Genomic DNA, 13223 nt, shown 5'->3' on the forward strand with positions numbered 1-13223 from the left:
GTGGGACCTAAGGCTCCAGGGCCTATTCTGATTGGCCCACGCGCCTTAGGCCCCACCAGTAGGCGGAGCTTTAGGACGGATGGGCCAATCCGGCCTCATTCCTTCGTTGGCTGCCTGCCGGACAGGCGGGTTTGGCTCCCGTCTGTCCGGCCAACTTCCAAAGGTACGGGGAAGGGGGGTGGGGGGGTCGGCCAGGGGGGTCGCGGGTCGGTCGGAGGTTCTTGGGGGGGGGCGGTCGTTGGAGGGAGGGGGGTTTGCGTCGAGGGCAGGAGGGCCTGGGATCCCTCCTGCCCGTAATGTAGTGCGGGGTGGGGTTAGGGGGTCGCCGTGGCCAGGAGGGTTTGGGCTCCCTTCTGGCCCAACTACACAAAGTACGGGGAAGGCGGGTGGGGGTGTCGTGGGGGTCGGCCAGGGGGGTCGCGGGTCGGCTGGGGGACGGGCGGAGGTTCTTGGGGGGGGGGGCGGTCGTTGGGGGGAGGGGGTTTGCGTCGAGGGCAGGAGGGCCTGGGATCCCTCCTGCCCGTAATGTAGTGCGGGGTGGGGTTAGGGGGTCGCCGTGGCCAGGAGGATTTGGGCTCCCTCCTGGCCCAATATTGTCGGGGAGTCGGCGGTCCTTCGGGGTGGGGGTGCGAGTGGTCCTGCCGAGGGGGAGAAGAATCGGACGTCGAGGGGGGGCATCAGGCTTTCAGGATGGGGACAGGACTTCAAGGGGGGACAGGCAGATCTTCAAGGGGGACAGGCAGACCTTCAAGGGGGACAGGACTTCAAGGGGGGACAGGCAGACCTTCAAGGGGGGACAGGCAGACCTTCAAGGGGGGACAGGACTTCAAGGGGGACAGGCACGGAGAGTCGGGGCAGTGCACCGAAAGTCAGGGTGAGTCGGGGCAACCAGATGAGAGTCGGGGAGGGCGAAAGGAGAGTCGGGGTGGCCAGAGGAGAGTCGGGGAGAGCGAAAGGAGAGTCGGGGTGGCCAGAGGAGAGTCGTGCAGCATGCGCGTTATATGCCTGAGCGCGGTATAGAAAAGTTTTTGTACATATCATCGTGATTTCTGCGCGCTATACCCCTGTGCGCGTTTTACAATGGTGCGCGTTATATCCGCGAAAATACGGTACTGTTGAATATGGCTGCCGTGAGTTTTCTGGCTCACCGCTGGACTATCAGGGCTTAAGGCTATGTCTGGGGCTGCCAGGACACCTCAGGAAAAGTAAGATGGTGCCCGGGAGGGGGAAGAAAGGAGAGCATTACTGTACTTGTATATAAATTCTTATTTTATATTCGCGTTGACCTTTTCTTCTTCTTTTTTTTTTTGTGGGGGGGTTTACGCCAGTTTATATTTGAGAATATTCAGTACAAAAATATTCGCAGTATTCTAACAGGCCTAGCTCCTCAGTCTAGTATTTTCCTATTGACCATGTAAATAAAGATGTTCAGCAACACTAACAGAATCTTGTGATTTAATGACACCATAAAATGATTTTGGTAGGCTGCCAAGTGACCACTATGTTTCAGATCTGCTGGCCTTTATTGTTAAGAAACATGTTTGAAGGATAAATTAGGTTCTTACCTGCTAATTTTCTTTCTTTTAGTCCCTCCAGACCGAAACACCTGCCAGCAGGTGGAGACTGAGAACCCATTGACTTTTGGCAGTAGTACAAGTGGGCTGTAGCCAAGCAGGAACTAATTAAGAACTGTGAACTATAAACACAACAACTCCACTTTCATATGGAAAAGACAAATTAGTTGCCCAGATTGAACACCGAAACACTGTTGGATACCGACTAGAACAAAAAAACAAACAAACCAAAAAACCCCTTCAAAGTGTCCCCACAGTTCGTCAGCTAAACCAGACAAACCAGATGCCGCTGCTATTATACCGCTATTATACCACTGCTATTATGCCGCTGCTATTATACTCTCCAAAAACAAACCAAGAAAAGATATTGCAGGAAAAACAACTCTTTGCGAATAAGCTGAGGAAAAAACACAAGAGGTCTGGAGGGACTAAAAGAAAAAAATTAGCAGGTAAGAACCTAATTTCTCCTTCTTTATCTTCCCTCCAGACGGGTACAGAAGGATGGGACGTACCAAAGCAGTACCCATCACAGGTGGGACCCCCAAAGGGCCACCACAAGAATGCGCACACCAAAGACAGCGTCCCGACACACCTGAATGTTGACTCGGTAGTGATGCACAAAAGAATACTGACTTACTAGGGACAAGAGAGGATTCAGCCCAGGAAGTCGCCAGCCCCCGAGTGGAATGAGCTTTGAGAAAATCTGGAACCAGTTTCTGCTGAAGGTGGTACGATGAAACTATAATCTCCTTGATCCAGCGGGCAATTGAAGCCCTAGAGGCACCTTCCTCCTTACGATTGCCCACCAGGAGAACAAAAAGACGATCAGATCGCCTGAACTCCTGAATCCTGTTTACAAACTTACAGAGGACTCTGTGGACATCCAACTTGTGCAACTGTCTGCTCCAAAGTACCCTTCCAGCTACCCAAAACTGAAAGGGCAACTGTCTGATTCACATAAAAAAGGGGAAACGACTAAGAAGAAACCAGCCTCAGCACCACACGTTCTTTCGAGAAGGGAGCATGATAAGAAAAAGCTTGAAAAACTGACATGCATCGAGCTGAGGAAATGGCTACCAGAAAAACTGTCTTCAAAGTAAGGTCCTTTGGAATGCAGAAGCCAAGAAGTTCAAAGGGTGGATGAATCAACAATGAAAGAAACAGATTGAAATCCCAATCTGGAACTGAAGAGCGAACTGGAGGTCGAATCAACTTCACTGCACTTAAGAGATGACAACCGACAACCTCACAAAGACCGCTAAAGGAGGTCAAGGTCGCCACCTGAAACCTCAGGGAGGACCAGGCAAAGACATGCTCCAGGCCATCTTGCATAAAGTCTATGATGTGCTGTAGGGACACCCGCAGGGGGACGATCGCCCGATCGGAATACCAATTCTCGAAAAGGCGCCAAATGCGCATATAAGCCCTGGAAATAGAAAACCGATGAGAACTCAAAAGAATAGAAACTACCTTATCTGAATATCCTTTCTTGCTTAGGCGATCTCTTTCAAGAACCAAGCCTCAAGACAAAAGGGACTTGGATCGAACATGGGAATGAGACCCTGAGAGAAAAATCATTTGAGAGGGGCAGAGGAAGCAGATCTGGCACGAGAAGGCAAATCAGATCCATGTACCAAGGATGCCTGGGCCAATCCAGAATCACCAAGATCACTCGGTCTGCGTGTTGTGTAATGCAAAGAAGAACTCTACTCACCAGTGGCCACAGAGGAAAGGCATACAAGCATGTCGTCTGTTGGCCAAACCTTCACCAGAGCATCCAGCCCCTCTGCTTGGAGATCACTGCACCGACTGAAGAACCTCCATGCCTTGGCATTGATATTTGTAGCCATGAGGTCCATGATCAGATGACCCCTATGCCTGAGCAATCAACTTGAAGGCCCAAGACACCACTCACCGGGATCAAGCACATGAGGAAGTCCGCCTGAACATTCTCCACTCCCGCAATATGGGACACCAAGATGTCCAAAAGGTGAGCCTCCGCCCACTCCATGAGAAGGGCTGCTTCCTGCACCATGAGAATACTCTTGGTTTTCCTCTGACGACTGACATAAGCCACTGCCATGGCATTGTTGGAGAGAACTCTCACAGCTTTGCCCAACAGCAATGACTGGAAGGTCTCCAGCACTAAACGAATGGCTCTGGTCTCTAGAACACTGATCAAGCATGAAGCCTCCACCAGCAACCAGCTGCCCTGAGCTGAGTGTCCGAGACACTGGCATCCGTGAGAAGTGCCATCCACTAAGGCTGATCCAGACTCACTCCTTGAACCTTGAAATTGAAGACTGAAGCCACCAGCGCATGCTGTGATGAACCAACCTGTGAAGAGGTACCTGAGAGACCAGTACGTAAATCTGCAGGGACCACCACTGAAGAGGAGCATGCTAAAAGGGGCACATGAGAGCCCGAGCCCACCTCAAAGAGGCCACCATCAACCCCAAGACTTGAAGAAAGTCCTGTGCCTGAGGGTAATGAAAATTCATCAGAGAGCGAATCTGTGACTGCAACTTCAGCACTTGGCTCTCGGGAAGGAAGACCCTCCACAGACTGATGTCAAAGAAAATTCCAAGGTTGATAACCCAGCCCAGTGACTGCAGCAATTCCACAACCCGAGCTGTGACTCGTGAGCTCTCCTGAAAGGACTTCACTCCACTAACCTCCAAAGAGTCTGATGAAATGCCTGTTTCTTCCAAGCGGACTGACAAGGGGAAGAGAGAAAAAGATCTGGCAAGGACTGGTTGAACTCGAGGACATAGCCACCCCAAATCACTTCCAGAACCCACTGATCCATCGTGATCTCGGTTTACCCCGGTAAAACTCTGGTAAACAAGCTCTCACCAGAACTAGGGGAAGGACCTGAACGCAGTCATTGGCCTGGTGGGCAGAGGTAAAGGCCCCAGAGGAGTCACAACACCCCCCCCCCCCAGCGGGCTCCACGGAAGGACTACATGTGCTGAAAGAAGCATCCTCTGGAAGGGAAGGCAGCCAAACTCCGGCTAGTACAATACCTATGAAACTCACACAGATGCCCATAGCTGGAGCCTCCCCGAGATGCCGAACAAGGCTTGTCCTCCGGAAGCCGAGGCACCTTGGAGTCATTGGAGTCACTCAAGGGTTGAACAAGCTTGTCCAACTCCTCACCAAAGAGGAAGGAATCCTGAAAAGGAAATTTACTGAGTTTCGACTTAGAGGCCGCATCTACCAACCAACCACAAAGCCAGAAGGTACGCTGCGTAGCCATCCGAGGGCCATAGACTTGGCTGACACCCGCAACAAATCATACATGGCATCAAAAAGATAAGAAGCACTAAGCTCGATCTAAGCCAGCTCCTGAGATCCACCAAAGACCAATCAGCACACTCCCAATCAAGAACACACTCGGACTTCCGGAAACGGGCCCTGGCCACCAGACCATCGCAAATCACCATCAAGACAGCCAAGGCCGCCACATCAAAATTCTGTTTAAGGAGAGACTCCATCCTGCAGTCCTGTGGATCTCTTAAGGCCGAACCGCCTTCCACTGGCACCGTATGCCGGCGAGCAATGGCCAAAACCACAGCATCAACCATGGGAGACTTGAAGGTTTCCTTATCCACATCAGGAATGGGATAAAGGCAAGCCATGGACTGCACCTGCCTTTCTAAAACAGGAGGGGGGGGGGGGGACACCTGAGACCACAGGTAAAATGGCGGAGTTTCCCTCCAAAACATAAGAAAAACCCGCTGAAAAAACCTCCCCCAATATCTGTAGCGGCAAATATGGTTGAATACTGCAGGAAAATCTTAACAGAAAGAAATATCAAGAATTTTCAAAATCCTCTTTTAGCCCCAATACAGGATCCTTCAGAATCTAATGAAAGCACTTGTTAAAAACACATCTAATATAATAAAATGGTAAGCCGCGCATGCGCACTCCCACTGCGTGCGTCCGTTTTCCGTGATATGTAGGGCACCTCAGGTAGGAGTGCGCATGCATGTGAATCTCTCTGGCTGGTTGTCGGCGTCTTCTTCGCTCCTCTCCCTGGCACACCCGAACCCCCGTTCAGCCTCCCATCCGACCCTCCCTTCGGCTCCCTTAGACCCTTGCTGCCGCTCCTCTTCTCTTCCAGCCCCGACAAACGTCCTTACTCCAGCAAGGGCTGCAGCACTCTAAACACGCTGCTTCGCGGCCTGCTACTGCCCTGATTTGCCCCATTCCCCCAAGGCGGATGTCGACAGCGGCGGCTGTCGCCGGTTGCAGGCCGCTATGGCTCTCGGCGGAGCCCGCTTCCAAAAAGGTTCTTTTTCCTGCACTGGAAGAATGAGCTCTCGCTGGTGTGAAGCCGTGGCCAGCTGAAGGCGCACAGGGCTGAGGAAGGGAGGGCCCTCCTCCCCTCTCTGTGCGGGAGGAGCCGCTGCGCGGCTGCAAGGGGCCAAACAATTTAACAGTAAAAACCACCTTCTTTAAGGATACTTACAACGCTTGAGATGAGACCTAACCAGCAGAGAATGGCAAACACTTCCTTAGAAGCCATCTTACTGTATTCTCCTTCCCGGCCCCCACTTTTTAAAATTTTCAATCTCAATGTATTTTTCACTCCCCTGTCCCCCCTTCTCCCACTGTTCCAGTTAGTACTTTTCAATTTGTCAACCCCCAATCATTTTAATTAAAATTTATTTTATTCAATATTACTTTTTTTGTTTCTTTTAAGCATTGGCTTTTTTTTTCATTGTGAAAGTATTGTAAACTGTTTAGGTATTGTGAGAGAGGGAAAGGGCGTGATGCTGGACAGGGGGAGTAGGAAGAGAGGGGGAAAAAAGGAAGGGAGGCCTGCTGGACAGGGGGAGCAGGAAGAGGTGCTGATGGACAGGGGGGAAGTAAAACAAAAAAGGAAGGAAGGCCTACTGATGGACAGGGGGAGCAGGAAGAGGTGTTGATGGACAGGGGGGAGGTAAAATAAAGGGAGGACTGCTGCTGGATAAGGGGAGCAGTGAAGGGGTGGTGGGTGGACAGCCAAAAGAAAGAAAGACAGAAATACAGAAAGTGGCTAAGGAGACAGAGAGACAATGAAATATAGACAGACACACACACATATATTCTAGCACCCGTTAATGTAATGGGCTATAAAGCTAGTAAATCAATAAGTTAATAGGCCTAATCTACTGCTTTACATAAATTCACCCCAAAGTCACCTAGACACACACAAATGTATTATTCAGAAATTGCTTCAAATGCATAGGACAACATTTTACTACACGTTTTGAAATACATGAGGACATTTTGACCCATAAAGGACTTATGCCTATACCAAGTTCTTTACTAACATCAGGAAAATGCCATAGTTTATGGCTCTTCCATGGGGTAATTTTGTAAAGGCACATGTTATTGTCCTAATAGTACATAATAAATATACTTCCATACTTTTTCTGCCGAGGAGCCTGGTTGTAAAATTGCTTTTGACACTTAACTTGCAGGTAAGTGCCCAAGAAAGGTTCAGTTTTCCTTCCCACTCTAGGGTTCTCCCTAGGGCCTTTTAACTGGGCGTCCGCCCAGTTAATTTAGACGAGCGCCCGGCTATCATCTGCTGCTGCCGTCGCTGCTGAACATTAAAAAAAAAACAAAACCAAAAAACCCGGCTTGGAGATTTCAGCCCATAGCGAACTTATGCTCTGGGGCTCTAATGTGTGCGTGCCAGCTTCCCTTCTCTTCCCTCCGAAACCGGAATTTATGTCCGGGGGTGAGAAGGGAAGCCGGCACGCACATGTTGAGAGCCCTGAAGCAAGCATTCGCTACGGGCTAAGATGGGAGACAGGTTAGTGAAGAATTTGCTCATTTTGCTGCCGGGTCCTGCCTACTTTCTGTTTCCGCGAAGGCAGGACCCGGCAGCATTTCTCCCAATAGGTCGATCGCAATCTTGGGCCGATCAGCCTTCCTCTCCCCGACGGCAGAATTGACGTCGGGGAGAGGAATGCTGGTCGGTCGAAGCAGGGAGAGCTTGGGGCGAAGTCAGCTTTCGGGCCTGTTATTGGTGGCGGTTTGGGGCCTGTTATTGGTAGCGGTTTGGGTCCTGGTCCCCGATGGCAGTGGCAGTGGCTTGGGGGAGGGCAGGGAGAAAGAAAGAAAAAGGGCAGGCAGGGAGACAGAAGGAAAGAAGAGAAACAGAAAAAAAGAAAGGGAGGCAGAGAGAAAGAAAGGGCAGGGAGAGAGGAAGGAAAAGTTGAGGGAGGGAATGAGGTCTGGAGGAGAGGAAGCATACAGGCTAAAAGAAGGGAAGAAAGATTGGATGCACAGTAAGAAGAAAGTGCAATCAGAGACTCATGAAATCACCAGATAAGGTAGGAAAAATTATTTTATTTTAAATTTAGTGATCAAAATGTGTCTGAATTTATATCTGCTGTCTATATTTTACACTAAGGTCCCCTTTTACTAAACCGCAATAGAGGTTTTTAGCGCAGGGAGCCTATGAGCGTCGAGAGCAGCGCTGGGCATTCAGCGCAGCTCCCTGCGCTAAAAATTGCTATTGTGGTTTAGTAAAAAGGGAGGGGGGTATATTTGTTTATTTTTGTATGGTTGTTACTGAGGTGACAGTGCATAGAGTCATCTGCTTTGACCTCTTTGAAAAACCCTGGAATAGGAATGATAATTAACATTTTCTATGCGTACAGTGTGCTTTGTGTTTTTTTAAAAATTTTATTGTTGGTAGATCATTTTGACTTGGTCATTTTAAAAGTAGCTCGCAAGCCCAAAAAGTGTGGGCACCCCTGCTCTAGAACATCGCTCCTTAGTTTTATCAAGTGGTGCAGTGAGGGGCCAGCACTTTACATCTTATCACTTCATTCTTTCTTTTTTTTCTCCTCATGTACAGCACGGTTCTTTATTCTAAGCAGCTCTGGCACTAACAGTACTACGGGTGCCTTATGCTACTATCACTACCACGTGCAGTCAGGTTCGGCATTTTATCATGGTTTTGTTTTTTTATTTAGTTTTTCACCAGTATTTTCATTTATTTATTAAAGCAGCCTTTTTTAACAGCCCGATGCCCCTCCCCTATAAGTGTGAATTCAATCCACTGCCGACACTTTTTTGGCACCTCTTTCAACAGATCAAATATCATAGTCCCACTGTCGCGTGTTCAAATTTATTCTGCGTACGAGTTTATCTCATCAGTGCAGAGACCTTTTCGTTAAGTCCATTTTACTCTCCCTTTTTTACTTTCCCGAATGCTGTGGCTTTATTCTTTGGTTTTAATAGAAGCTCATTTGAACAATAATTTAGATCTTTCCCAGGTTTCACTTTTCATCTATCCGGTCTTTTCTGGTTTCCTTTCTATAGTCTGCTTTTCGTCTGGAGTCTTTTGAATTTAGAATTACATTTTATGACATATTTTTGTGGTTATAATTGTATGACATGTCTAAATCGGTCAAGTTATCCATTCTTTTTATTATTTTTTGTCTCCTCATACAGTGGCAGAACGCCCCGGGTGCCAGCCTTAGGGGGGTACACAGCCGGCTGAATCCAGAACCTTCCGAGCTGCTCTAAATGGCACCTGCACCTCAGCGCGGCTGCCGTACTTATTCTGAAGCAGAGTTGGCAGTCACACTGAAGTGCAGGAAGGTCCTGCGATGACTGCATTTGCCGCCTCTGCTTCCGGAAGACGTAAGTGGCGTCGGAAGGGGTGGACTGGCAGCTGCAGTCATTGCGGAACCTTGCTGCAACTCTCTGCGTCTGCCGGCCCACCCCCTCCCCTCCAACATCACTTACATCTTCCAGAGGCAGAGGCAACAGAAGCAGTCATCATGGGACCTTGCTGGTTTGGAGGGAGAGAGGAGCATAGAAGGGTGGTAGAGGGAGAAAAAGGGGGTCAGGGTGGTATGGAATGGTGGTGGAGGGAGAGAAAGGGGGCAGATGCTGATGGAATTGGTGTGCAGGGAAAGGAGAGAGAGACATAAGGGGGAAGAATACTGGATGGAATTGGGTTGGAGGGAAAGAAAGGGGGCAGATGCTGATGGAAGTGGGGGGAAGGGAAATAAGAGAATGAAATGCCAGAAGAGAGATGCCAGACCATTGGAGGAGGGAAGGGAAGAAGATGGATGCCAGAATAATAGGGGTGAAGGGAGAGATGGAAGGGGAATACAAGGAGAGAAGATGCCATATAGAAGGGGTAGACAGTGGATGAAAGGAAAAGAGTGACAAGACTATGAGGAAAGCAGAAACCAGAGAAGACAATGTAGAAAAAAATTATATTTATTTTTTTGCTTTAGGGGAGATGCATCGTTGTTTCTGTGGTGTTGCATTGTATACAGAATCCAGCTTCTTGGTGGTTCAATTTAACCTTTGTCTGTCTATGTTTTTCTATTTTATCCCCCCTTTTACAAAACTGTAGAGCATTTTTTTAGCACCGGCCATGGTGGTAATTGCTCAGAATTCTATGAAAGTCTGAGCTGTTACCACCATGGCTAAAAACCACATTATAGTTTTGTAAAAGGGAGAGGGGTTAGTTTGTGATTACATATTCCATACTAGGCGAAGGTGTTTTCTGTGTTCTGTGTGTTCGAAAGACATGGTTTTCAGTTAGGATTGACTGTGTAGGATTGATCTGTACTAGTCTGGCTTGTTTAGTTTTACAATGGGTGTATTGATGTACTGCTCACTGCAGTATGTAAGATGCTGCCTTTTCCTAGGTACACTCTTGTGTGATGTGTGGATTGTTAATAAAAATCATATTTTTCATACAGATGGGGGGGTGTCAAAAAATGACAGGCCTCGGATGTCACATATGCTAGGTACACCACTGCCTTCATAGTTTATATCTAATCCACAAGCCTGCTTTTAGGACCTACAGGGTATGTATCCCTCTGATTCATGACAATTTCACTTCTCATGTTATCTTATCCATTCTTTTTATTATACAACTGCCCAGATAAGCATCATTCTTTGACGTGATTGGACCTTGAAAACTAACGGCAACAGTGTTCTCCCCAGAAACTTTTTCCAGCCATGAAAACTATTTGCTGCATTTAGTGTGCCACAAAAATCATTTGCTCCGTTTAGTGTGCCGGAGTTAAAAAAGTTTGAGAGACGCTGCTCTATACCATTTGAAAGAGGGCAGATATCTAATTATTCACTTCTAGAATTGGATACTTCTTAAATTTAATAAAAAATTATGGAACAAGTGTCAAACCTTAAGAAAGGCTGCCATATTGAGCATTGGAAAATAACTAATAATAATTAACTAATACAAATAGTACACATTTAGGGCTCCTTTTACTAAGTTGCGCTAGCGGTTTTACCACGCGCTTAGCTCGCGCAGAATTGCCGAATGTGCTAGACGATAATGCCAGCATTGAGCTGGCATTAGTTCTAGCCATGTAGCGCGGCAATTCTGCACACGCTAAAAACGCTATTGGAGCTTAGGAAAAGGAGCCCTTAATTTTCCCCATCACCAAATTTCCCCGTCCCGCCCCACCCGGCTGGAAAAAATTTCTGGGGAGAACACAGCACTCTTTCTTCCTTACCTGAGACTTTGCTAGCAGAATCTCTAAGCCATTAAGGAACTTGGCGAGGGGGCTGGAAAGTGGGAAGCTCCTGATCCTGTCCATCACAACCAAAAGCTGTGAAAAAAGCATACAGTAAGAGTGATGGCAATGCATTTGATATGCTGCTTTTTCTGTGCAGTTTACATATTATATACTGTACAGGTTCTCTTTCATTCTTCAGTGAACTCACAGACTAAGTTTTATAGATTAAAAGAAATGGAGGACTAGGTCACTTGCTCAAGTCACAGGGAGAACTGAACCCAATTCTTTCATCAAGCACAATCCTCTACCTCCAACACTGCCCATCTGCTGCTGCCCACATGGGTGGTACATCGTTAGTCTGACATCTTTACTGAAACCTGTCCACCTTGGGAGGCCCTGCTGGTAGTAAAACTACTGACGGCATAGCTTTTAGTTTCTCAGATGTGCACAAGCCCCAGTGGCACGTCAAGCCCACGTACTGAGTGTTGTATATGTTACCACTTTTTGATTTTTATAGTGAGGATTTTTTTATCTATTTATTTTTCACTTCATCCCTATATAGTGTTGTGAAGGGCTTTTATCATTGTGAGCAAACTCCCTAGAGAAAGTGCCAGGGTAGGCCAGTGGAGGTGCCAGGACTTAATCTGGTTAGCAGTGGTTTTTAGTTTGACCTGGAAATTGGTACGACGAGCGAGGTGATTAAATTTGCGGACGATACGAAGTTATTCAGAGTAGTGAAGACGAAGAAGAATTGCGAAGACCTGAAACGTGACAAATACGTTCGAGAAATGGGTCGCGACATGGCAAATGAGGTTTAAAGTGGATTAAGTATAAGGTGATGCATGTCGGTAACAAAAATCTTATACACGAATACAGGATGTCCGGTGTGGTACTCGGAAAGACACCCCCAAGAAAAGGACTTGGGAGTACTGATCGACAAGTCAACAAGTTGTGGCGGCTGCGAAAAGGGCAAACAGAATGCTGGGAATGATTAAGAAGGGGATCACAAACAGATTGGAGAAGGTTATCATGCTGCTGTACTGAGCCATGGTATGCCCTCACCTGGAATACTGCGTCCAGCACTGGTCGTCGTACATGAAGGACGCGGTACTACTCAAAAGGGTCCAGAAAAGAGCGACTAAAATGGTTAAGGGGCTCGAGGAGTTGCAGTACAGTGAAAGATTAGAGAAACTTGGCCTCTTCTCTCTTGAAAAGAGAAGACTGAGAGGGGACATGATTGAAACATTCAAGATAATGAAGGGAATAGACTTAGTAGATAGAGACAGGTTGTTCACCCTCTCCAAGGCAGAACGAATGAGAGGGCACTCGCTAAAGTTAAAAGGGGATAGATTCCGTTCAAATATAAGGAAGTTCTTCACCCAGAGAGTGGTAGAAAACTGGAACGCTCTTCCGGAGGCTGTTATAAGGGAAAACATCCTCCAGGGATTCAAGACAAAGTTAAACAAGTTCCTGCTGAACCAGAACGTACGCAGGTACGGCTAGTCTCGGTTAGGGCACTGGCCTTTGACCTAAGGGCTGCCGCGGGAGCGGACTGCTGGGCACAATGGACCACTGGTCTGACCCAGCAGTGGCAATTCTTATGTTCTTAACTGGGTTAATGCCTGGATAAAGTTAGGCCAGCAAAAGGTCAATTATCTGGGCCTCAGAAGCTGCAGAAGACCCAGATATTTAATGACAGTACTTGGATTAGGCCCAGCATTGAATATCTGGGTCATTTTGTTCTGAAACGGTCATCATCTTTGTAATTGTTGGTTGATGTGGGCACAGTATCACCCACAGGCTTTTATTCTGGCTCTATTTATTCTCTCCTTGTTCAGTTTCTTGGACTTTTTTCCTCTTCTCTTTTCTTCTTGAGACCTTTTTAAAAAAGTTGCCATACTCCGTGCTTTGCTTCTGTTGGGTCTTGTTTAATCAGTTCTCTCAGCCTATTCCTATTCTCTACTTCTCTCATCTCCATTATTCTGCTTCCTCCCTATTAAATATATTCTCTTGATACCATTTTCCATTCTTTTTTTAAATTTTAAATGTTTTATTGAAGATTATAAATGAAATACAAAACAGCAAAATTGGATATCAGCTCGAACAGAAATGCAATGCACAACACCATAAAAAT

General features: G+C 47.3%; 1 protein-coding gene across 2 annotated transcripts in view; it reads right to left on the bottom strand.

Annotated features, from left to right (window-relative positions):
- The window catches only part of MDN1 (midasin AAA ATPase 1), a 943760-nt gene that overhangs the window by 243201 nt on the left and 687336 nt on the right, over positions 1-13223 (bottom strand). For both annotated transcript variants that reach the window (XM_033936734.1, XM_033936735.1), the window contains exon 67: positions 11087-11182. In XM_033936734.1, coding sequence (XP_033792625.1) covers positions 11087-11182 — 96 coding nt within the window. The remainder of the gene's footprint in view (positions 1-11086; positions 11183-13223) is intronic.

This window comes from Geotrypetes seraphini, chromosome 3 (assembly GCF_902459505.1).
Source record: "Geotrypetes seraphini chromosome 3, aGeoSer1.1, whole genome shotgun sequence".
Lineage (NCBI taxonomy): Eukaryota > Metazoa > Chordata > Amphibia > Gymnophiona > Dermophiidae > Geotrypetes > Geotrypetes seraphini.